At 43.8% G+C, this 25,439-nt stretch overlaps 1 protein-coding gene across 1 annotated transcript in view; it reads right to left on the bottom strand.

The window, feature by feature from the left end:
* Positions 1 to 8,350: 8,350 nt before the first annotated feature.
* The window catches only part of LOC125366884 (amyloid beta precursor protein binding family B member 1 interacting protein), a 49,935-nt gene continuing 32,846 nt past the window's right edge, over positions 8,351 to 25,439 (bottom strand). Inside the window, exons 10-14 of the mRNA XM_048367604.1 lie at positions 17,423 to 17,521; positions 16,120 to 16,222; positions 14,998 to 15,089; positions 8,706 to 9,013; positions 8,351 to 8,546 (exon numbers count right to left, since the gene is read on the bottom strand). Coding sequence (XP_048223561.1) covers positions 8,351 to 8,546; positions 8,706 to 9,013; positions 14,998 to 15,089; positions 16,120 to 16,222; positions 17,423 to 17,521 — 798 coding nt within the window. The remainder of the gene's footprint in view (positions 8,547 to 8,705; positions 9,014 to 14,997; positions 15,090 to 16,119; positions 16,223 to 17,422; positions 17,522 to 25,439) is intronic.

Here is a 25,439-nt window from a genome sequence, read left to right on the forward strand (position 1 = left end):
AAGGCTAGCACTCTGCCACTTGAGTCACAGCACCGCTTCTGGCCATTTTCTGTATATGTGGTGCTGGGGAATTGAACCCAGGGCTTCAATTATGCGAGGCAAGCGCTCTTGCCACTAGGCCATATCCCCAGCCCGCAGCTCAAAGTTTTAAATGTTTATTCTCCCAAAAAATCTTCCCATGCATACATTATTTGAACTTCTGAGAGGTTGATTCTGCTGTTTATTATTTGTGTTTTGGTGTTTGGATTTCAGTCTTTGAAATCTGGCCATGCCCGAGTAGATGATTAGCATTTGTTTCCTCCAGGTTAGAAATAGCATTTGCTCTTGCTGTGGTTCTGTCAACCTGGGACCCATCATAAATGCTTTTGACAGCAAAGATGAACAAACTCGATCTATGGGCATTAGTGTGGGTAGATCTCACATAATATAATGCTAAGCAAAACAAGCCAGTAAGCTAGTTTTGTATAAACAGGGTGAGATTTAAACAGGATAAAGCATGCAAAGCCATTTCAACAACATGCAATATGCTTCCAACTCTATTTCCTATCGGAAGCAGAATGAGGATTCCCAGGTGCTCATTGCATAAGTCTGCATATGTGGTCAAATCTGTCACAGTTAATTGTTTCAGTGTGCATCACAGGGAATGATGCTTTTGCTCAGAGTTAGAATTCTTGTCTATCATTCAATGAGACATGAGACTCTAGGTTCCATCCCCAGCAGCTCAAAAGCAAGAATCTTGGGCGCCAGCAGTTCATACCTTATACTACTTAGTTGCTCAGGAGGCTGAGATCTGAGTAGCATGGTTCAGAGCCAGCCCAGGCAGACAAATTGAAGAGATTCTCACTAGCCCAAAGCTGGAAAAGCCAAGTGAGAATGGAGGCCCTGAGTTCAAACCCCAAAACGGGCACAGAACCTTTACAAGAATGGCTTTGGTGCTGTGCCACTGCTTCCCATCCTGCATTTGGTCCAGACCACGTGACGACCATGACACACACTCTCTCTTTCCCGAAACTTCAAAGGCTCAAATCCGGCTCAGCATACCACACCATCAAGCCACTACCAAACAAACGGTCAGGGCTGGCATGGGGTGGAAATGATTTTTGCTACTTCTAATTTGGAACTCGCCTTAACTGTTTAGTTCAGCAGTTGAATGAGCTTTGACAAGTTTCAGATTTTTCCTTTCAGAAAATGGAATATTTTTATTTTTATTTTTTTTTGCTTTCTTAACGCTATTTTATTTTGCTTTGATGTAGTATGAGCTCAGGCAATAAAAATAACAATGAAACTGGCAGATCCTTTGGAAGTACATGGCTAAGTCACTATACTATATAAACCCATATTAATGTTTTAGGTTAAATATACTATGATGAAAAGCCTAAATGTCTTCTAGATACTTTTCTTGAGAGCACTTAGGAAAATGTTGCCCAGATTTCTCCTTACCCTTCTTCCCTAAGATGTTTAGCTGGTGAAATAAATAAGAAAAAATAAAGTGAAAATGTGCAATGGCAAAAAGTATGCATTTACCATTTACCATATCTTTTTCTTCCTTTTCACTTTTCCTCCCAAAGTTTTAGGTCATTTCACTATTGACAGTAAGTTCTGAATTTCATACGCTGCAAGTATTAACATTTGTAAACTCCCCTAGTACTTTGATATTTACCAAAAGGTTTCACAGCCCATCTCTAAACTTTTCTTTAAACCACAGATTGCTACCTATCTATCTTCCATCTCTGCCAGAAAATGGAATATTTTTAGATGGAATCTTTTCATGGCATAAAGGAAAAACAAAAGGAGAGGAGACAACCCAGTACTTATTATTAGATAAATTCGTCTAAGCTAGAAGACTAAGCAGTATTTATTATACGTTGTTTTATTGGTCTGCTTTTCCTTCCTTTCCATCTTCCAAATTATATTTGAATGATGTATTGCTTATTGGGGAGGGGGGCAGGACCTCCCTCCCTCCCTCCCTCCCTCCCTCCCTCCCTCCCTCCCTCTCTCTCTCTCTCTCTCTTTCTTTCTTTCATGTGACAGTCCAGGGGCTTGAACTGTCCTGAACTTCTTTTTCTCAAGGCTAGTACTCTACCACTTTAAGCCACAGTGCCACTTCTAGGCTTTTGCTTGAAGTAAGAGTCTCATGAACTTTCCTGCTTGGACTGGCTTCAAACTATGATCCTTAGCTCTCAGTCTCCTGAGTAGCTAGGATTTTAGGTGTGAACCATTGGTTCCTGGCTTGCGGTGAGATATCTTAGGTCTAGGTCAACATTTGGATTCATCTGAGCTTTATTTTTTAACCTGGTGTTGGGGATGGAATCCAGGATCTCATTCATGCTAGGTAAAGCGCTGTCCCACTAGCTGTAACCCCAGCTCTGTGTGAGTAGTTTAAGACCCTTGTTGGGCCCCATTACCACAGAGAGGTTGGGATAAGCCTATAGCTTACAAGAGAAGCTTTAGGTTTCTATGCAGGTGTTTGTGCAATGGCTAGGGGTCCAGCTTGGGTACAAGGAAATCAGTCACACTGGGAAGATGCAGGGACTGCCCTTGCTTAGAAGTGACACACTCCACAGAAAACAGCATCTCTGGAAACAATTCTGGAAGCCCAGTTTCCAAAGACACTATAGTAATGTCAACCCTCAGGAGAGCAAAAGCATACATGAATGCTATCAGAGGCTGTCATTTCTCACAGTCCAAAGGCTCTTGTTACTCATAGTCCAAAGCTATATGCTGTTCCCATACCTCCTGCTCAGGTTACCAAGGATCAGACTTAGAAAGTTCACTGAAGGTCACATTCCCACACAGAAGAGGAAGAGGATTATTATCTTAAGCCCCTGTATACACAGCCTTTACACCTGTTTTCTTTTAATCAAATACTGAGAAATCCCTTAATGCAAGTTGCTGTGGAGAAGTCTAAAAATCTACCTAGCTGCTTTTACACTAGTAGGTGAGACCGATAGGTGTAGAATTAACTTCAACCAAAGGCTATATCTGGAAGATACCCAGGGAGATATCTCAGAGGGACTGTAATATCATGTGCTTATGATGATGCAATCCTTCTGTTAATTAGTAAAGCCAAGCATGGTGGTATATACCTGTAGTCCCAGCATTTGAGAGGCAGAGACAGGAGGTTTGTGAGTTTGAGGTCAATCTGAGCTGTGGAGTAAGGTGCTATCTCAAAAAAGCAAAACAAAACTAATTTGTGAGAATGTAGGGAGCTGTGGCACATGCCTGTAGCTCTGGAACTTGGGAGGCCAAGCAGGAGAAAGGAATGGACCCTGATATTTGAGGCCAGTATCACAAGACGTGTCTCAAATAAAAAAGTCAAGCAAGCAAACAAAAATCAACGAAATAGTAATGCACTCTAGTTACTCTATTTAATTTCTTGATTTTTGTTTTCCCTCCCTCCCTCTCCTCCTCTACCTTTTTCCCTTTCTCCCTCTCCCTTTCCTTCTCTCCTTCTTCCTCTCTCCTTCCCTTCTCTCTCTCCCTTTCCTTTGTCTTTTCCTCCCTCTCTCTTCTTTCTCTCCTTCCTCTCTCCCCCTCTTCTTGCTTATCCAGGGGCTTGAACTCAGGGCCTGGGTTCTCTCCCTGAACGTTTTTGATCAAAGCTAGCACTCTACCCCTTGAGCCACAGCTCCACTTTCAGCTTTTTTAGTGGTTCACTGGACATTAGAGTCTCATGGGTTTTCCTTCTTGGATCACAATTCTCAGATTTCAGTCTCCTGAGTAACTAGGATTACAGGCAGAAGCCACTGGTGCCTGGCTAGTGCTACACATTTTCAACTGCCTTGACTTTGCACAGGGTTAGTAGCTATTGTCCCGTGGCTGAGAGTCCTCTATCTGGCCACTGAAAGCTCCACTAAAATTTTAAGTAAACAAACTACCATGGGTCTTGATGCCAGCATTCCAGTTTCTGCTCTTAGTATTATTTATATTAGCAAGTTCAGTCCACTTTCTAGGCACTGTGTCTCAACTAAAGTTAAGGCCCATGGGGAACGTGCACTTTCTCTCCAGCCCACTGGATCATGGAGTCAGAGTTTTAGCTGTGGCTTTTGGGGTACTGAAACCAATGGTGATCTTCTTTGTTTTGAGGGGAGATGCCTCGTGTGCACTCTGAAGTGAAAATATCATCCTATCCTATGTTCACTTGCCTCCTCTGTAAGCTGTCATTGTGAGCAATACGCTCTTGGCACCTGCTCAGGCCTCCTCTCTTGGGTGTTTCTTGAAAAAGCCAGAAGAAGATGTCCTAAGAAAGCCCTGACCACCAGTTGTAATGTTGCTTGGCTATCATACGAAGGGGGTGACCAGACCCATCTCCGTCTCCTGGCCTCTCAGCACTGGCTGCGGGCAGAGGACATTCTGTACTAGGCGAGTCTGCTGCTTTCCATGTGCAACGGTTATTTGAACATTTAATTTAGACCTCAAACAAAATCCCAGGAGCAGAAGATGACACCGGGGCATAGAGACAAGCTTTGAGTGAGATTCTGCACGCCAGGGGTTGCATTCCAGACACTGGAACACCAGTCATTTGGGGTGGGGGGTGATCCCCCTTCCATCAAAACAAGGTGATGTTGCTTCACGCTCTTACTTTAGAATTCATAAACCCAAGATGGTACGTTGTTGCCGGATTAAAGTTTGGCATGATTTATAACCAACAGAAGATATGGGGCGTAAGCAGGAAAATACAGCTTAGTGATGATGTTAGCTGAAGTGTAAAGAGTCTCCTAGAAATATTATTGTATTTGTGTGTGGATATTCCAGAACCAGGCCTTGAACTCAAGGTCTGAGGCTCCTACTATGAGATTATTGTTGAAAGATGCTTCTTTGATGTCTGAGTTTATGACCATGGGCCAAATCACCATGTAGAAATGACATGGACTGAAATTTTTGTCCTTGGTCTGCCAAGATTACAAATCATTAAAATTCTTTTTATTTTGGTAAATATCTTAATTAGTTAGCTAATGATTTAAGTGATGGTACTGGGGTTTGAACCCAAGGCCTCGCACTTTCACCTGGCTTTTTGGCTCAAGGCTGGTGTTCTGCTAGTTAAGCCACACCTCCCCTTCTGGCTTTTTGCTGATAAATTAGAGATAAGGGTCTCCCAGACTTTTCTGCCTAGGCTGGCTTCCATTGTAGGTGTGGAGCCACCAGCCCCCGGCTTTTAGTAAATAGTTTAAAAAAATTACAAGTCTCTTATGGTTGTGAAGGAATCTGGAAATGTCTGAAATGTATTGGTAGACTTCATAGCCCTGTAGATACTCACTCTCTTATTTTTGTGGATGTTGTACTTCCTGTGAAATAATAAAAATTCTAAGTGATAACTGTAGTTCAGGTTTTAATAAAACAAATGGTAAGGGTGGGGAGGGGGCTGGGAATGTGGTTTAGTGGTAGAGTGCTTGCCGAGCATGCATGAAGCCCTGGGTTCGATTCCTCAGCACCACATACACAGAACAACAACAAAAAAGGCCAGAAGTGGCGCTTGTGACTCAAGTGGTGGAGTGCTAACCTTGAGCAAAAAGAAGCCAAGGGACAATGCTCAAGCCCTGAGTTCGAGCCTCAGGACTGGCAAACAAAACAAAACAAAATAAAAAAAAACAAACCCACCAAGTGGTAAGCAGGGCACTGGTGGCTCACACCTGTAATCCTAGCTGAGAGCTGAGGATTCTGGCTCAAAGCCAGCCCAGTCTGGAAAGTCCTTGAGACTCTTACTTCTAATTAACCACCCAAAACCTGGAAGTGGAGCTGTGGCTTAAGTGGCAGAGCACTATCCTTGAGCAAAAAACGCTCAGGGACAGCACCTAGGCTTAGAATGTAAACTCGAGGTTATGAATTTAGTACCTAGGACAGGTACAAAAACAAAGTTAAAAAAAAACAAACCCTGGAAACAAAAACCAAACAACAACAAAAATCCCAAACACATAAATGACACAAATATTTTCCAGATAATTTAAATTTTATCCTGCTGTGTAAAAAAAATTAGAAACTAAGTGTTCTGAGCAAGAAAATCTGAATTTGTCTCCCTGAATTGTTTTCCTGGGTCTGTTTTCTGTGCAACAAGTACTTGGAAGGCCTTTCCAGAGACATCCTGCCACCCAGAGAGTGGGCTACCCCTCACCCGCCCCTTCCTGGGCTAAAGGTCTCAGAGTCAGCTGCTCATCTTAACTTAAGAAACATAAACGAAAGAACACTTTTGTGGTTGAACTCAACCTTACCTATTGAGTTGATGCTTAATGATTTCCCACATTTTGATGACAATTCCACATTTGGTAATAACGATAAAAAATTAAAAAAAATATTTTAAGCCGAATAAACTGGACCTTGGTAGAGGCTTCATGATTATTTTTGTTTCTAGTTGATAACTTTAATTAAGTTGATTACTTTAATTAAGTTGATTAACTATAAGATTTCTTTTTTAAAAATGTAATTTTGTTTTTATTGTTAGGGTGTTGTACAGAGGGGTTATCATTTCATAATTCAAGTAACGAATACATTTCTCTTTTGGACAATAAGATTTGTTAATCATTGACATTAGTTCATCTATCTATCTTATTTTCTGTGCGGCAGTACTGGGGTTTGAACTCAGGGTCTGGGCACTTTTTTTTTTTTTTGCTGAAGACTGGCACTCTACTACATAGCTCCACTTGTTTACTTTTTGTGTATGGTTATTTGGATGAAAGAATCTCATGGGTTTGCGTGCCTGGGCTGGCTTCCGATCTTGATCTTCAGATCTTAGCTTCCTGAGTAGTTAGGATTACAGGTATGTATTCCCAGAAATCCTTTATATTTTGGAAAATCTAGAAGTTCAATACTTGGGAGTCACTGATTTGACAAAAATACTTATCATGAGAAGGCAAATGTGTATATCAATCACAAGGTGAATCATCTCTGCCTCTGTGTCACTGCAATCATTATCTTTCCTGCAGGTTCAAGCACGGTTACAAATGACACTATATCATTTACATCTGGATGCTGGAGGCTCACACCAGTAATCTTAGCTACTCAGGAGGCAGAGATCTGAGGATCCTGGTTCAAAGGCAGCCTGGGCAGGAAAGTCTATAAGACTCCTTGTCTTTTAACTAATCAGCAAAAATGTTATAAGTAGAGTTGTGACTCAAGTGATAGAGAGCTAGTCTTGAGTTCCCCCCCCCCCAAAAAAAAAAGTGAGGGCCCCGAGTTCAAGCCCCAGGATTGGCACACACACATGCACAAAAAATGATGACAATACCATCTGTTACCTGGAATCACTCAGGAAAAAAAAAATAATAGAAAAATCCAGACAAGCAGAGAAGATTAAACAAGATGCTATATGATATATAAGAATAAAAAATAAGATAAGAATCCTTTCACAAGGATAAAAAATAAAAAAATAAGAAAACAAATTTGCCAGCTTATGTAAGATAAATGATCACCGGACTAGATAGAAATAAAGACAAAAATCTATGTATCTACATCATTTCTAAGTGGAAAAACTAGAAGGCAGTGACAGAAACTCTGAAGTGAACGAATCAAGAGATCAGGCAACTCACCTGAGGAAGGATTGTAGTGGTATGAATAAATATGAAAACCACAGGATGATGTATTTGCTTGACTGTGTCAGAATATGTAAGGCAGGTCTCCCAAGCAATGAAGGGATTTTGACAACTCACGCTTGTCCAAGGTTGTCCTTTTCAAGAAATTGATTTTAATATTTAAAATTTAAATGATTTTAATAAATTACTGGGCAAAGCCAATCAGATGTTAAGCTGGGGAAGACTGAAACAACACACTTGCCAAAACCAAACCAAAGAGACCCAATGTATATTGTTTGCGTGAGTGTGTTTGTGTGTGAGTGTGTACTGGCACTGGGGCTTGAATGTCATTTAGCTCTTCCACCCAACTCCAGTCCTGGCTTTTGCTGTCTAACTGGAGATGAGAAGAGTCTCTCCGGGTTGGTCTGGGCTGGCTTTGAACTGTGATCCTCCGATTCCGGCCTCCTGAATGGGGTCACAGGCAGGCCCGGCCCATGCCTTTCCTTTCCCTTCTAGTTTTGATTTTTCGGAAAGTTCTGAAGGTCACCTGGAAATGGGAAACGGGAGAACAGCCAAGGCTTATGAAGGCGGAGGCGGCTTTGGAAAGTTACTATTATTTTTTAATTTTAATTTTTTTTTTTAGAAAGTCAGACATCCTGCAAGGCAGCAACGGATGGGATAGTTCTAGAAATGCCGTTTTCAGAAAGGAAGAAAAAAAAAAAAAAGATGTATTAGCTGGAGTGTTCTGCACACACGAAGGGAGGAAGGGGGGTGGCCCGGGGGCGCAGCAGGGGTGTCAGGAGAGGGTCCACGCGGGCCGGGCGCCCCCCCCCCCCGCCCCCCCCCCACTACAGCAGGTGTCCCCGCTTCTTCTGCAGGGCTCGGGTCAGGTCGGACATGAAGTCCTGCTCCGCGCTCCCCGCCGCGCCGGGGGGCCGCAGGATCTCGGATTTGGGGGGGGGCACGGGCGGGCGTTTGGCCACGGCGGGGCCGGGCGGCGGCCGGGGGGCGTCCGGGGCGGGGCCGGGCGGCGGCGGCGGCGGCCAAGGGGCGTCCGGGGCGGGGCCGGGCGGCGGCTTGGGGGGCCGGGGGGCGGGGCCGGGCGGAGGCGGCTTGGGCGTCCGGGGGGCGGGGCCGGGCGGCGGCGGCCGGGGGGCGTCCGGGGCGGGGCCGGGCGGCGGCGGCTTGGGCGTCCGGGGGGCGGGGCCGGGCGGCGGCGGCTTGGGCGTCCGGGGGGCGTCGGGGGCGGGGCCGGGCGGCGGCGGCACGAAGTCCGGGGGCGCCTCGAGGAGCTCGGGCGGCGGCGGCGGCGGCAGCTCCGGGTCCTCCGGGGGCGGCGGCGAGGGCGGCCGCGGGGCGGCGGGGGCCGCGGCCGCCCGGGTTTTGGGGGGCAGCGACGGGGGGCCGCCCCGGTCGGAAGAGCGGCGCAGCGGGGGCGGCGGCGGCAGCACCGGCTTCCGGGCGTGGCTGCCCGGGCCGGGGTCCGGGCTGCTCAGGTCCGGCTTCAGGTCCTCCAAGGAAGCACAGCAGCGTTATTTATTATTATTATTATTATTATTATTATTATTATTATTATTATTATTACTATCATGATTATTGTTACCCCTATCATCACTACTGTGATGATTACGTTATAGTTGGATGGATAGTTGGTCCTCAAGGGACCAAACTGAGGTGGAGCACATACTTCTGAAAGGCATGGGCCTTGTTGGTAAAGAAGTTTCCAGTGCTCCGACTTGGGGTTCGCTCATCTTGGACCCAGGAATTGGGAACTGAACCCCTCAACATGGCCTCCAGTTAGGGAAGCACAGAGGCGGTAAGAATTAGGGGGACTCCTCCTTCCTTCCCTGAGAACAAAGGTCGCGGCGAGTAAAACTGGATTATTTCCTTCACAAATCCTAGATGATGGGACTGGATCGGTGCAGTGTCTGCCGGCATCTGCGGGGGGGACAGGGCACATCTGACACCCCCAGATGGGACGCTCAAAGGTCGTTTCGGAACAAGCAGTCACAACCTAACGATCATCCTGCCTCACAATTGTGGTAATAACAAAAAACCACAAAGCCCATCCTGTTTCTTCCCTTGTAATGCAGCTGGTCTGATAATCAGAACACGGTCGCCATGCGGGCGCAAACATTTCTTCCCACACCCCAAACACCAATGTTAGAGGGAAACAGCCTCCTGGAGAGGAATTGTGTTGGCCTCATTAGAGGTTAAAGCTGCATGGGTTCCCGCTGATGGATAAGCTATAACACGCCAGTAAAAACTTCTCTAATTCATTGTATCAGATGGATGGATCCCTAGACAAAACAGCCCCTGAAACAGACCTTAGCACAGAAGCCTGAATTCACGACCGCAATGTCCTGGGCCTCATACCTAACCAATCAAAGGGCACTGGAGATCTGTCCTTGCTGTGGAGATACGGGCTACTTCACATTTACGTAGTATTTGCAGCATATAACATTACAGATTCATAAACCATAATTAACTTGTGAAAACTGTACTGATTTTTTTTTTTTGCCTTTAGTGATAAGAAAACTAGTGGAACAGGCCACTCCTCAAAGCATGGAACATTTAAAAAAAACAACAACTTTGCCTAGTATGAAAAAAAAACAAAACAGGGGCTGGGAATATGGCCTAGTGGTAGAGTGCTTGCCCTGGGGTTGATTCCTCAGCACCACATATATAGAAAAAGCCAGAAGTGGCGCCGTGGCTCAAGTGGCAGAGTGCTAGCCTTGAGCAAAAAGAAGCCAGGGACAGTGCTCAGGCTCTGAGTTCAAGTCCCAGAACTGGCACAAAAAAGGTTTTAGGAAAAAACAAAACAAGTATAGCAATTACACATGGAATGGTAACCTCCAAAGTAATACAATATTGTCTTGAAAGGTACAAGTATGTTGTACCTGGAGCTTAAGCAGCACAGTCACCTTGGTCTCACAACCAGCATCTATTTTTCTTGATGAAGCAGCCCACATGGAGCTAACATGAACATTATTATGCTCTGCAGTTGGGCAGGTTCAATCACCCAGCCGCTGAGACTAACTAGTTATTGCTGAGCTCATCTTCCCTCTGAGATGGAGGAATGCCTAAATTGACTAGTCCTTTACCATTACCTGTGACTTCTGGACATGCAAATCTCAGCAAGATCCAACCCTGTTCAGTGAATTCAAATAATGCCTCTTTTCTCTCCAGAGCCTACCTTCCACAGGAGTTGTAGCTCTAAAATGGTTTTGCTCCTCTACCACATCCTCCACAGTAGAGGGGTGGAAGAGAGACTTCCTTGCAAAAATCTTACTTTCATATCCTATCCGATCAAGACAAAGCACACAAAAGGGAGGAATGGATGGAAAGAGTTCTTTCAGGACTACAGGTGGCTGTTGAGTAACTGAGCAGCAAGAGTCTCTTTCCTGCAGAGACATGCCCCACCTGCTCTTGGATCGGTACTGGGAGAACAAAGGTTCCTGCCCTGCCCTGTGACCTGCTGGGGAAGTGCCCATGATAAGCTTTGTTCCAACTGCCATAAAGATTTAGTGGACTATGTGGAAAATGAACTATACAACTTGTGGGTGGGGACGGGAGGGAAACACTGGCAAAGAGCAAGGGAAGGGTTGATACTGCCCAAAAAGAAATGTACTCTTTATTTGACTTATGTAACTGTATCTCCTTTGTATGTCACCTTTACAATAACAATAAAAAATAATAAAAAGGGCTTTAGGAGAAGCATGGCAGGCTGGGAAAAGCAGGACTCTTGATCTGTAATCTCAGTTTCTTCCTTCTCCTTCTTTTTCCTCTGGTACTGGGGCTTGAACTCAGTGCCTCATGGTCTCACTTGGCCTTTCCATTCAAGGTTGGTGTTGTACCATGGAAGCCACTCCTCTACTTCCTGCTGCAACCCATCAAAACTGGGAGCAAGGCAGGAAGGGAAACCAGACTGTGGAACTGGTTTTGGGGGCACCAGGGAGCCTGTGCCTCTCACCAGTAACAGATGCCCCAAGGTCCCTTTAACAGGGTCTTTGATTTGGGGAGTATATGCAGAAAGTAAGGTAGCCACCTCTTTGAAGTTACGTTCACCAGCATGTGAAACTATCCTAGAATGGGTGACTGCCCTATCTTAGGAAGGGGAGGCAAGCAGCAAACAACTACAATTTGCATAGCCTTTATCAAACTCCAAGGTCCAGGAAAGTTTGGGTTCTGATTAACTCACAATTAGGGTACAATCTTGGGTCTCTGTAATGCTAGGAGCAATTGAGCTTTCTGAGTCAGAGAATGGCATTCCAACTCTTTTTTTTTTTTGGCCAGTTGTGGGCCTTGGACTCAGGGCCTGAGCACTGTCCCTGGCTTCTTTTTGCTCAAGGCTAGCACTCTGCCACTTGAGCTACAGTGCCACTTCTGGCTGTTTTCTGTATATGTGGTGCTAGGGAATTGAACCCAGGGCTTCATGTATACGAGGCAAGCACCCTTGCCACTAGGCCATATTCCCAGCCCCTCAACTCTTTTTTATTAGACTTCATGGTTTGGTATTCACAGATTCCCCAAAACTTCTGGCTTTTGGTGGTTCATTGAAATAAAAATGTCTCATAGACTCTCCTGCCTGGACTGGTTTTGAACTTCTGTCCTCACATCTCAGCCTCCTGAGGAATTCAGATTACAAGAGGGAGCTACGAGTGGCTAGCTCACTTTCCTTCTTCTTAAATGGTGTGAAAGGTCTAACATGGATGCTGTAATTTCTGTTTTATCTATGAGATTCAGTGAGGTAAGTACGTGGGTGAGTTCTGTAAGGTAAAATCACCAAGCATGTCTACTGGGACAAAATAGTAGATCATCAAACCTGGCTGAAGTCCCACAGGAACTGACAGAAGAATTGATAATAACCACCTTATGTATTTACATAATACATCTTCCTCAAGTCTTTCAAGAAGATTTGAATACCTTTGTTTTAGTGATAATTACGACTGCAATTTCCATTTCCATCAAGTTTCCACTTTCTTTGCTTAACAACCTCTTACCATTGAAGATTAAATTTAGAAGTTTTTCTTTTTCTAACAAAATGCTTTATGATGAGTTTCTAATTTTATTTCTTTTAGTTACTTAGCACGATAACTGGTGATGTATTTTTTTCCCTAAAGATCTGTCCTCAGCAGGCAGTATGTGGTGCTTGGTGTTTATACACAGGTAAATAATAATTTTGATTCTAGGGTTCTTTTATTTCTTTGGGTCTTTTATAATACTCTCTTCGGAATTAACTTTATAGACATAATGAATATATTATATATGTATACAGGTATATATATTATATATATATCGTAAAAGCAGAACGTGCTTTGTGTGACAAGATTGTCAGGCTTGGGAAGGGAAGAACTTGAGAGAAGCATAATTTTTATAAGGTTTACAATAGTTTTCAAAAATTATAGGTCACGGGGCTGGGGATATGGCCTAGTGGCAAGAGTGCTTGCCTCGTATACATGAGGCCCTGGGTTCAATTCCCCAGCACCACATATACAGAAAATGGCCAGAAGTGGCGCTGTGGCTCAAGCGGCAGAGGGCTAGCCTTGAGCAAAAGGAGGCCAGGGCAGTGCTCAGACCCTGAGTCCAAGCCCCAGGACTGGCCAAAAATAAGTAAATAAATAAATAAAAAAAATTATAGGTCACGAGGCTGGGAATGTGGCTTAATGCTAGAGTGCTTGCCTACCACACCTGAAGCCCTGGGTTTGATTCCTCAGTACCACATAAACAGAAAAAACTGTGGCTCAAGTAGTAGAGTGCTAGCCTTGAGCAAAAGGAGCTCAGGGACAGTGCTCAGGTGCTGAGTTCAAGCCCCAGAGCAGGCAAAAAAAAAAAGTCACTCAGTAAATACTGAGATGAATTGTTTCTAGAAGCTATGCAGACTAAGTTTGATAGCTACTGTCATAGTTATTTAAAGCTGGTTTGAGATATTCCATGGATTTTAGTCATTTGAAGTATTCTCAACTAATGAGTAACTAAATGACATAGTCAACTAAATTATTAGCTGTGGATTTTAGATAGTTTATAATAAAACTCCAAACATCTCTTTTATTTAAAAAAGTTAAGGAGAATATTCTATCTATCTATCTATCTATCTATCTATCTATCTATCTATCTATCTATCGTCTCACCTTCTATTATCTGTATCATTGATTCATCTCTCTGGTGGTGCTGGGGACAGAACCCACTTCTCTACAACTGATCTGTATCCCCAACTGTCGGCTATGATTTTATTTTTTGGTGCTGGTACAGGGGTTTGAATTCAGGGTCTGAGTGCTATCCCTTAGCTTTTTGGCTCAAGGCTAGCACGCTACCATTTGAGCCACAGTTCTACTTCCAGCTTTTTGTTGGTTTGAGACAAGAGTTTTGAGGATTTGTGTGCCTGGGCTGGCTTCAGACTCCAGTTTTCAGAGCTCAGTCTCCTGAGTAGCTAGGATTATAAGCAAGAACAACTGAGGCAGGACTTTTGGCTATTAATTAATTATTTCATTTATTTATTTTTTGTGCTGGTCATTGGGCTTGAACTCAGGGCCTGTGCACTGTATCTGAGCTTTTCTGTTCAAGGATAGAGCTCTACCACCGAGCCACAGCTCCATTTTTAGCTTTTTAGTGGTTAATTGGAGAGAAGAGTCTCACAGACTTTTCTGCCCGGAATGGCTTTGAATCGCAATCCTCAGATCTCAGCCTCCTGAGCGGCTAGGATTATAGGTGTGAGCCACCTGTGCCTGGCATAGTGATTATTCTAAATGTACTTTTTTTTTCTCCAACACCCTCAGCATGTATGTAGGACATAAACATTTGATGCTCATATTGTAATGTAAGCCATTCGTTACCTTTTCTAATGTGATTTTGGGGTACACTTTGCATTTTATATAGGGCTTCTGACTAACTGGATATTCTCCTTTACTTAGAAAAAAAATTCCCAATAAAGCTGGGCACCGGTGGCTCACGCCTATAATCCTAGCTACTCTGGAGGGTGAGATCTGAGGATTGCAGTTCAAAGCCAGCCAGGGCAGGAAAGTCCATGAGGCTCTTCTCTCCAACCAATCACAGAAAAAGCTGGAAGTGGTGCTGTGGCCCAAGTGGTAGAGTGATAGCCTTGAGCAAAAAAGATTCCAGAGTCAGCATCCAGGCCCAGAATTCAAGGCCCAGGACCTGGAAAAAAAAAATCCCAAGAGCACACAGCTTAGGTGTGATACTTTCAGAGAGTTCTAGATCATTAAGCTCAGAAAACCAGTTCTATCTAAATAAATGTAGCTAAGAACGTCCAGCATCTAACAAGTAGGTGTACACTTTCACAAAGCAGCGTAGGAACTATGGTTTTTAACTTTTGATGGCTTAGCTTTAGTAAGTAACTTGAAGACAAAATATAATTACCCAAATGAAATGACAAGACAGCAGCTTAGCAGGTGTTGGGAGCCACCGTCCTTCTCTAGAATGGTTCAGAAGATTGGCTTACCACGGGGAGACTGTTTCTGTCCCTCTCTGATCTTACCTTTGTTGTTTCCACATGTCCCTGGGTCTCTTGGTGGATAGCACTGCCAGGAATGGAAGCCTGGGGGATCTGACCATTTGGCTGGCTGGGGCCTGAAGGGCAAGAAGAGAGAAGAGCTGTCATTTTCAGCATTCTGGAAAGTGAGTCTGAACGTTCACACCAGTTTCCATTACTATAGGTTCATCACTGTAATCTAGGAGAAGTGTGGTCACGTGGCTTTATGAAGTTCTGCTGAGAGCAGAAGGGGAGCAGCAGAACATATATGTTTAGCATATGGGAGGCCTCACACAAGGTATGTCCATACCGAGCACTTAGAAAATAAGGAAGGCTCATGCCTATAATCCTAGCTACTCAGAAGGCTGAGATCCATGGTGGACAGTGACCCGGCAAATCACAATTGAGAACTGCTTGCCATGAGGTCTTGTGTCTATATCTCTGCCTCTTAAGGAATTCGCAGGATGAGAGCTGGGGCCTGCATATGGGAGGGGGTCCCCAACAATGATAAAAACACCCCCAAGTCTGGAATTCTGGAATTCACTGATTCTGGAATTTCATTGTGAGAAACCCATCATAAGCAGAAACATAGCAATCTCCAATTGATTACTGATGTCTCAGCTAGGAACCACTGCAGCTTAGCCATGCAGCATGCTGGAGAGGACCTGTTGTTCACTCCCATAATCTGTTCCTGGCAGCAGGCTGACGGCCACTGTCCAGCAGGGAAGGGGGAGAATCAGGCAAGAATTCATGGTTTATCCTATGAAATTAACAGAAGTGCGACAAGGCCTGGGTGGGAAGGGAAGGATGAGAAAGTTGGAAGGCGTGACCTTGATCAAGATGCACTGTGTTCGTACACTGCTTTGTGAAATGGCAACTCCATTACAAAAAAAAACTTTAAAAAGAAAGAAAACGCGCAGAGCCAGAACATCCCAAAGAAGACCAAGTCTCCAAGACGGTGACGTGGCCGGCTTGGAATCATGATTCTCAGCTCTCAGCCTCCTGAGTTGCTGGGATTACAGGCATGAGCTCCTGCTGCCCAGCACATTTGTTTTATGGAATGCATTGGCTACACTTTGGACTTGAGCTCCGAGCTCGAAATGCATGTTGGAACATCTCGGTTTGTACCTGGAGCTGGCGGAGCTGTGTTCGTGCCCAGGCTGGTCCAGCGGGCGGCGAGTCCAGCCCTCTCCAGAGCCCGCTGATAGTTGTCGTAGAGAGTCCTTCCATACTGGAGAGAGGAAGCAAAAGGAGGAAGACAGGGATCCATTTATTAAATTCTGCAATCCACTGGAATATACACTGAAAAAGATACTCTACGAATATGCTTTTCACTCCTTGTGCAAGTGTTGTTGTATGTTTCAATAAGAAAATTCAGAAAAGGTGAACTGTCCAGCTTAGCATACTTCTGTATCCACATGAGACATGATGCAACTGGGATTCCGCGTCTTCTCGTTCTACTGTAGAATCCATCTTGTCTTACTTTGGTTTTGGATGTTGGTACTGGGGCTTGAACTCAGGCCCTTGAGTTCTCTACTCACTCATGCTCAATGCTCTATCATGTGAGCCACACCTCTGGTTCTGGCTTTTATTTTTTGCTGGTTAATTGGAGATAAAAAAATCTTTATGGATTTGTTTACCTAAGCTGACTTCAAATCATGATCCTCAGATCTCAGTCTCTTGAGTAGCTAGGATTATAGATATGAGCCATGGGCCACCAGCTTGTGTGTTTACGTGTGTGTGTGTGTGTGTGTGTGTGTGTGTGTGTGTGTGTGTGTGGTGTGTGCTGGAGTTAGAACCCAGGCTTTTCACATGGTTGGCAAGCACTCTACTACTAAGCTACACACCCAGCCCGATCTTGTGTTTCTTAGTTGCACACAAAGCCTACACTCTTCCCATGGATTACCATGGATTAGTATTTTTTTTTTTTTTTTTTTTTGGCCAGTCGTGGGCCTTGGACTCAGGGCCTGAGCACTGTCCCTGGCTTCTTCCCCCTCAAGGCTAGCACTCTGCCACTTGAGCCACAGCGCCGCTTCTGGCCGTTTTCTGTATATGTGGTGCTGGGGAATCGAACCTAGGGCCTCGTGTATCCGAGGCAGGCACTCTTGCCACTAGGCTATATCCCCAGCCCATGGATTAGTATTTGAAAGGTCACATCTATCATGTCTTTATCCCTCAAGGAAATCTGAGTGGCTTCTGTATCTGACACAAGGGAACAATATGTTCCTGATGACACAAATCAAGCCTCTATTCTTAGGTCTGTGGGTAGGTTTATGTTCATATCACTCCTAGGTAAAGAAACCTGATGGGCTGATAAATGAGATAATATGTATGGCTGGACCCCAAGTGGGTCACCTGTTTCACTGTGACTTGAAAACTGGAGCCAGGTCAGGAAACTGGACGTCTGGGTGCCGTCTGAAGGCGCTCTTACCTTGGCGATCCGTATTCCCATGACCCATTGCTTGAGAGTTCTCGCGTCGTCACAGCAGAGATACTTAATGTAATGAGACTCCTTCTGAATTTGAGGGTGCTAGGAAGAAGCAGTTTTGAAGACAATTTATAAGCTTCATCTACCAGACTTGAAACGTCTATCAAAATAACTTGAAATGAAATTTCTACACGTGACCTTCCAAGGTAGTGGCAACAAAAATTACTGGTGGCAATTAGAAGGGTTACATTTTTTTTTTTTTTTTTGGCCAGTCCTGGGCCTTGGACTCCGGGCCTGAGCACTGTCCCTGGCTTCTTCCCGCTCAAGGCTAGCACTCTGCCACGTGAGCCACAGCGCCGCTTCTGGCCGTTTTCTGTATATGTGGTGCTGGGGAATCGAACCTAGGGCCTCGTGTATCCGAGGCAGGCACTCTTGCCACTAGGCTATATCCCCAGCCCATGAAGGGTTACATTTTTAAAAATTTCTTTTGAAATTGAGGGTCTCAGTTTGGTTCCTAGGCTGGTCTTGAGCTTGCTATCCTCCTGCTTTAGGAGTAGATGAGATTATAGGAATGTACCAACCCAGCTGGCTATGGGCACTTTTTAAAAATGGCTACACTTTGGAAGGACTTAAGCAATCTGTTATATAGTTTACCATAAACACTTTTTACTTTATTGTTTTTGTGCGTGGTACTAGGGCCTTGTACTTGCTAGGCAGGTGTTCTACTATTTGAGCCACAATTCCAGTCCCTGTTTTTTTTTTCATTGGCTATTTTCAAGACAGCATCTATCTTGCTTTATGCTCAGGGCCAGTGGAAGTGAAATCCTCCTATTTGTTCTTGATTTTAATGCTGGAGTGACAAACATGTGCCCTGTGCCCAATCGTTGCTTGAGTCTTGTGAGCTATTGTGCCTGATTTGGCCTCAAACTGTAATACTCAGATCTCTGCCTATCAAGGAGCTAGGATTACAGGCGTGAGCCATAGCACTTGGCCTTATTAACTTTGAAAAGTCATCACATCTATCATGTCTTTATCCCTCAAGGAAATCTGAGTGGCTTCTGTATCTGAGACAGGGGAACAATATGTTCCTTATGACACAAATTGATTATGGTCTTGCGATTGCCAAAACTTGATCTGAGTGTTATTTATGCTATCAAGAACTCAAGAGTTTTGCAATGACCTCCCTCCTTTCGTATTAGCAGGAGAAATGTGTTTCTAGGTGGCATGGAGCCATAGCTTGCGGAAGGGTGAACAGATGGGATCCAGGTCTCCTAACATGGCGGACAGGAAAGAGAAAGAGACACTTGCCACTCTTCTCTCTTAAACATACTGCCCTTGTTTTTGTGTTTCTGCCTGTGATACACTGTGTGGACCAATAAGGGTAGGAATGCTATTTTATTTGTTGTTGAAGAGTTTCCTGTGCTAACGTGCCTGGTGTACCATGAGTATTCCAGTATAACTGGTTGTTAAAAAATACAAATAACCACTTTTCCTGATCACTCACAAATATTCTGGATCATTTCATAGGTGATGGACAAGCAAGCAAGCTCAGTTACCAACCGCCACCATCACTGCGTGTATGTGTGGGTGTTACCACCTAGATTTATCTATGCATTAATGGGCAGGAAAGAAGCAAGGAGACTCAGTCCTGTTTTAGGGTGCTACATAGATACTTCCACTTCTGCTTTCAGCATAATCATGGACTTGCAAAGACGTGAGCTGAGAATAGAGCATTGTGTCTTTGAACTTCCACGGAAATCAGAGAGGCAATGTCTGCACCTGTTGGAGGTCCCCATCACCCAGCCTCTCTGATACTGGATTTACTCAGAAAGGCTCAGGAGACACAGAGCCTGTCAGACCTTCAGGAAACTTCAGTCATTTTCAGTTTTACACATGAGAAAAATTAGTGATTATTGTATATGTCTTGACCTTCTACCTGGAATTTCTGTATTTATCTTAAGCAATTAAGCCAAAATGTTAACATTAAAGATACCAGAGAGGGGCTGGGAATATGGCCTAGTGGCAAGAGTGCTCGCCTCCTATACATGAAGCCCTGGGTTCGATTCCCCAGTACCACATATATAGAAAATGGCCAGAAGTGGTGCTGTGGTTCAAGTGGCAGAGTGCTAGCCTTGAGCAAAAAGAAGCCAGGGACAGTGCTCAGGCCCTGAGTCCAAGCCCCAGGACTGGGAAAAAAAAAAAGATACCAGAGAAAAATGTAAAATAAAATCTCTCTTTCCTTCTTTCCTTCTTTCCTTCTCCTTCCTTCCTTCCTTCCTTCCTCCTTCCTTCCTTCCTTCCTTCCTTCCTTCCTTCCTTCCTTCCTTCCTTCCTTCCTTCCTTCCTTTCCTCCCTCCCTCCCTCCCTCCCTCCCTCCCTCCCTCCCTCCCTCCCTCCCTCCCTCTCTCCATCTCTCTCTGTTTCTTCTTTTGCTCAAGGCTAGTGCTCTACCACTTGAGCCACAGTTCCCGAATTTTGGTAGTTTATTGGAGATAAAGAGTCTCATAGACTTTCCTGCCCAGGTTGGCACTGAACCATGATCCTCAGATCTCAGCCCCTGAGTATCTAGAACTATAAGTGTGAACCATGGTGCCTGATTCTTTTACATTTGTTACATAGACAGATTCCTTATTTATATTCTTCAGCCTCAGAATCTGCAGAGCAAGGTGTCAAGAGGGCCAGTCCCTATCTGGTTGGGCAGCAGAGTCCTTTCTTCTGAATGCTGCTGTAGTTTTCCAGTATGACCAGCAGATGGTAGCAAACACTTTGGAATAGGTGATGCTTGCTTTGCTTGCAGTTGAATGCTTGCTCAATAATGTTAAATTTTAGCTTTGCAAATGTTCCTCCAATAATCATGCTCCTTTGGTGGCTCTTCATGTTGGAAATACGTATCCACTCAGATAATGTAGCCCAATAGCAAACATTATTAACCAGAAGGTCAGATTGACAAACATTATGGAATGTGATAATTCACAAATACCTGCAGCATTGTCTCCCGACAGTAAAACAACAAACCAAACCAAAGCCCTTGTCTTTCAGCAGCAGAAGCAGCTCCTTAACTGCATTCTTGGTCTGGGTTTCAGTAAGGGAAACAAGCATTGGTCTCTTTAGCAAATAATGTTTATAATTGTTTATAGAAAGTGACTTCTTCCTGGATACCGGTGGCTCACGCCTGTAATCCCAGCTATGCACGAGGCTGAGATCTAAGGGACCTAGTTCAAACCTGCCAGGGCAGACGAATCAGAAACTCTTATCTCCAATTAACCAGTAAAAAGCTGAAAATAGAGATGTGGCTCAGTTAGTGGGCAAAAGCTAATTAATATGTGCAAGGCCCTGAGTTCAAGTTCCAGTACTGACCGACAAAACAAGTGACTTGTTCTTTTTGAGATATTACGTTGACTTTTTTTTTTTAACCTTCATATAGTTATTGTTTTGCTAGTTTTTGTTTGGGGGACATGTTATTTTAAGAGTTAATTTTCTGGGGCTGGGAATATGGCCTAGTGGTAAAGTGCTTGCCTGGCATACTTGAAGCCCTGGGTTCGATTCCTCAGCACCACATACATAGAAAAAGCTGGAAGTGGCGCTGTGGCTCAAGTGGCAGAGTGCTAGCCTCGAGCAAAAAGAAGCCAGGGACAGTGCTCAGGCCCTGAGTTTAAGCCCCAGGACTGGCAACAAAACAAAACAAAAACAAGTGTTAAATTTCAGGGAGCTAAATCATACTTGCAACAAAATGTTTTTATGCAATTGTTTGCTTTGAGGCCTCCATTTAAGCAACACAATAAACAATTTAAGTATCTTATTAGTTCAAATACAGTACAATATAGCCATTTCTTTAAATGAGGAACATTCTTCCCCTCCCCCTCTCCGGTACTGGGGATTGAACCCAGGGCTTCTCCCATGCTAGGTAAATGCTCAACCACTTCAACCATGTCCCCAGCTCTTTTGTTTTAATTTTTATTTTTGAGACAGGGTCTTTTTCCAGCTTATCCTTCAGCTTGAGATTAGGTGGAACTTGAGAACCATCTTCCTTCACCTCCCAAGTAGCTGGGATTACAGTTTTGCACTACCGTGCCCGGATTTCAATAAAACAGCTTTGAACATAAACCAGATCCTTCTAATGCCTCTCATGGTCCTCAGGTTTTGTTGCTCTAAGGTGAGCTACCTAGTGGGCAGCAGGCTCTTTGTAGCTCCTAGGACCTCCCAGAGCTTGTGTCCATGTTGGGGTTCCATCACACCTTGTGCTTTCTGCCTCACTGAGCCTTTGACTGGAAAGTTATTTGCCAAGGGGTTTAAGAAATCACTGGGGGGCTGGGGATATGGCCTAGTGGCAAGAGTGCTTGCCTTGTATACATGAGGCCCTGGGTTCGATTCCCCAGCACCACTTATACAGAAAACGGCCAGAAGTGGCGCTGTGGCTCAAGTGGCAGAGTGCTAGCCTTGAGCAAGAAGAAGCCAGGGACAGTGCTCAGGCCCTGAGTCCAAGGCCCAGGACTGGCAAAAAAAAAAAAAAAAAAAAAAAAAAAAAGAAATCACTGGGTGATATTCAACTGGTATCAATATGTCAAGATATGCATTGCATAATACCACTTAATAAACTAAAATGTAGTTTTATAAAAAACCACAACTTTTCTAATTAAGTTTGGTTAAAATATGTTCAAACTAAATTAGGTAACTCATCAATTTTGATAAAACTTGACAAATGCAATAAAATTATGTTATACTTCAAAGGTACTCTTAATTTTCATAGAAGTGTTTATTTTAAGTGTATTAGCACATCATGTTTTATTATATATGGTTTAGCAATATTACTGTATTTCAATTTTAGTTTTATGTATATACATATTGAGTAAAAAGTATGGTTTAGAAGTATTCAAGAATTCTATAAATAAATATTTATTGAATATATTAAATATTATTTAAATATATTAAATATTTATTAAATATGTATTAACTTAATATGTTATATGTACATTTACTAAATTTTTATTAATTAAATATATGTAAGCAATGTAAAAAAAAAAAAAGAATTCACTGGGTGAATGGGACTGGGCAGATTCTTCCTCAGTGATTTGATTGTTCCTGACTGGGAAAAGAGAGAAGCTCTTTTAGCACATGAAGGGGGAGGCTACAGGCCCTTGCAGAACATTATTGCTAAAAGGGATATTGCAGGTCCTGTAAACTTACACAAGGAACCAACCGAGGTCAAGGAAATGAAGCAATTTGTCCAAGGCCAAAGGTAGAGGTAGAACCATCACTAGAATAAAGACATGAGCATTTGTTCCACAAATACTGCTGGAAGCTGAGAAGTAGGCTAATTCCTGGTTATACAAAGAGGACTAAGGAGCAGGAGACATGGTGGCTCTCAGCTATAATCCCAGCACCCAAGGGGCTGAGGCAGGAGAACCTCAAGCTCAAGGCAAGCTTGGGCTACACAGCAAGTTCCAGCAAGCCCGGCTTATATAGTGAGATTCTGTTTCAAAACAACAACAACAATAACCCCAAAAATGGAAGTGTAAGGAATAGTTCACTCTATAATTCCATGGGAGACAAAGGTGAACAAATATGTGATGAACTCTATGGCATGGCAGACACGGTAACAAAAGTTTGAAAGTAGAGGCTAAGGCTTTGTGATGTGAGCGCAAGTTGTCTGATACTTAGGGAATATGAAAAAATTCTATGTGGCCAAGGTCTGCAAACCGTGGGAAGAGGCAGAATCTCCAAGAGGATTTGGAGTCAAGAGATTTAGGTTGAAACAGAATCATTTTCTAGGTCTTGGAGGTCATGGGACTTTCTAGAACTTTCTAGACTTTCAGGAAGTGACTCTGGCTGACAGTGGCTGGACTTGTGGCGAGGAATAAGGCCGAAAAGAGGGAGGGCAGAGTGAAACAATGATGGAAAAATCATAAGATTTTGTGTCTCAGGACCCTTGTAAAAGATACAATTCCAACCCCTGGAGTCCTACAAATGCCCTTACAGTCTTCACAGGCATTGTCAGGATGAAGACATACTGAGTTAGCTCGGCTCTAAACCCAATGGGGCCAATGTCCTTCCAAGAAGAGTGAGGACACGCAGGGGGAAGACGCCCAGGGAGCCAGTAGGCTGGCATTATGCAGCTATAAGCCTAGGAAGAGAAGAATCTGGGGAAAGGCCCTAAGTTTAAACCAGTAAAATCCCCTAACACGAGAGGCCCTGACTAAGTTTATAAACCTTGGTCGAATGTCTGTTTCTTTTTCTTTTCTTTCTCTCTTTTCTTTTTTTTTTAGCCAGTCCTGGGCCTTGAACTCAGGGCCTGATCACTGTCCCTGGCTTCTTTTTGCTCAAGGCTAGCACTCTGCCACTTGAGCCACAGCGCCACTTCTGGCCATTTTCTATATATGTGGTACTGAGGAATCGAACCCAGGGCTTCATGTGTATGAGGCAAGCACTCTTTGCCACTAGGCCATATTCCCAGCCCCGAGTGTCTGTTTCTATACTTATCACTTCAGAATAATAATACCTCCTCTGAAGATTAAATGAAATAATATGAGAAAGGGAACCAAAACACTAGCCTGTAACATGCCAAGTATACTATTACTGTTCATATTAGTGACGGAACCAGATTTTAAAGAGCTGTAGGACTGGAGGCCAGTTGTGCTTTTCTGGTAATTAATAAATTAATGTTAATTCATCCATTCATCCACATCTGATAAGATGTATACTTAGAACAATGTGTCAAATATTGATCCTGGTGCTGGAAGAAGATAGCAAGATTCCTGTTCTCTGGGCATAGATAATCTCCTAAGGGAGAAAGCCAATAAAAGTACAAAACATGAATATAATTTTATATTATGAAAAATATCAGGAAGAAGTGCATCAGAGTAAAGGGTGGGCTATACGTGAGTGACAGAGAAGAACTCCAGGGCTTCTTCTATGATGCTCTTAACAGATTTCCAGAAGAGCCTGACTTCCCCTAGAGGGTAATTTACCTCCGTTGCTCATCACAGGTAGCCATGAGATGGAGTAAGACAGAACCCACACACAGACGAACTTCATTGGAAGCTCAGAATGGGAATGTGTATCAAACACAGAAGGAAAAGGATTCGTGTGTGTGTGTGTGTGTGTGTGTGTGTGTGTGTGTGTGTGTGTGTGGTGTGTTGATACAGGGGTTTGAACTGGGCACTGTCCCTAAGCTTTATCACTCAATGCTGGGCTGGCACTCTACCACTTGAACCACAACTCTACTGTTGACTTTTTGCTTGTTAGGTGGGGATAAGAGTCTCATAAAATTTTCTGCCTGGGCTGACTTTGAGTTGTGACCTCTAGATCTCAGCCTCCTGAGTAGCTAGGGTTATAGGCATGAACCACTGGTGCCCACCTAGGAAAATAATTCTTGACTGCTAAGTGCTTCCTTTGGATTCTGGTGGCTGTGCCTTTGAGTGTCTCTTTAGAAATGGGAGATGCCTAGTCCATCTTTTTAGAGTGTGGTCCTAAGGCCAGAAACATCAGTATTAGTTAGAAAAGCAAACTCCTGGGTTTGATCTCAGATTCACTGAATCAGAGGCTCAAGAGACCTAGCAATCCGTGTCTTAGCATTCCTCTAAAAGATGTATTTCTTTCAAAGATCCTGATACATACTGTGGTTTGGTAATCACTGACAATAAAAATATTTATTTAGGGTTTGAAGTTATAGTTCATTGCTTTCTCTCTGTATATGTGTATATATATGTACATGTTTATGTATCACTTGTAGAGTACTAATATATTTTAGATATTATCACAGTGGAGGGGTCTATATGCATAGCTTACTTGGTCCTCACAAGAAGGGCTGGAATTGACCTGCAGATGAGGTACTGTGACGTGGATCTCAACGTGCCTCACATCACAGTAGGTGACAAGGTGAAGAGTGAAACCTCAGTAGTTCTGACTATCACTCTTACCCCCATGAATTGTCACAATCACACCCAAATCACCCCTGGATTCCCACACTGAAGAAATTCTGGCCTGGCATTTATCAACTGGTATATGTCCCGGGAATCAGGCA

The sequence above is a fragment of the Perognathus longimembris genome, chromosome 18 (genome assembly GCF_023159225.1).
Source record: "Perognathus longimembris pacificus isolate PPM17 chromosome 18, ASM2315922v1, whole genome shotgun sequence".
Classification (NCBI taxonomy): Eukaryota; Metazoa; Chordata; class Mammalia; order Rodentia; family Heteromyidae; genus Perognathus; species Perognathus longimembris.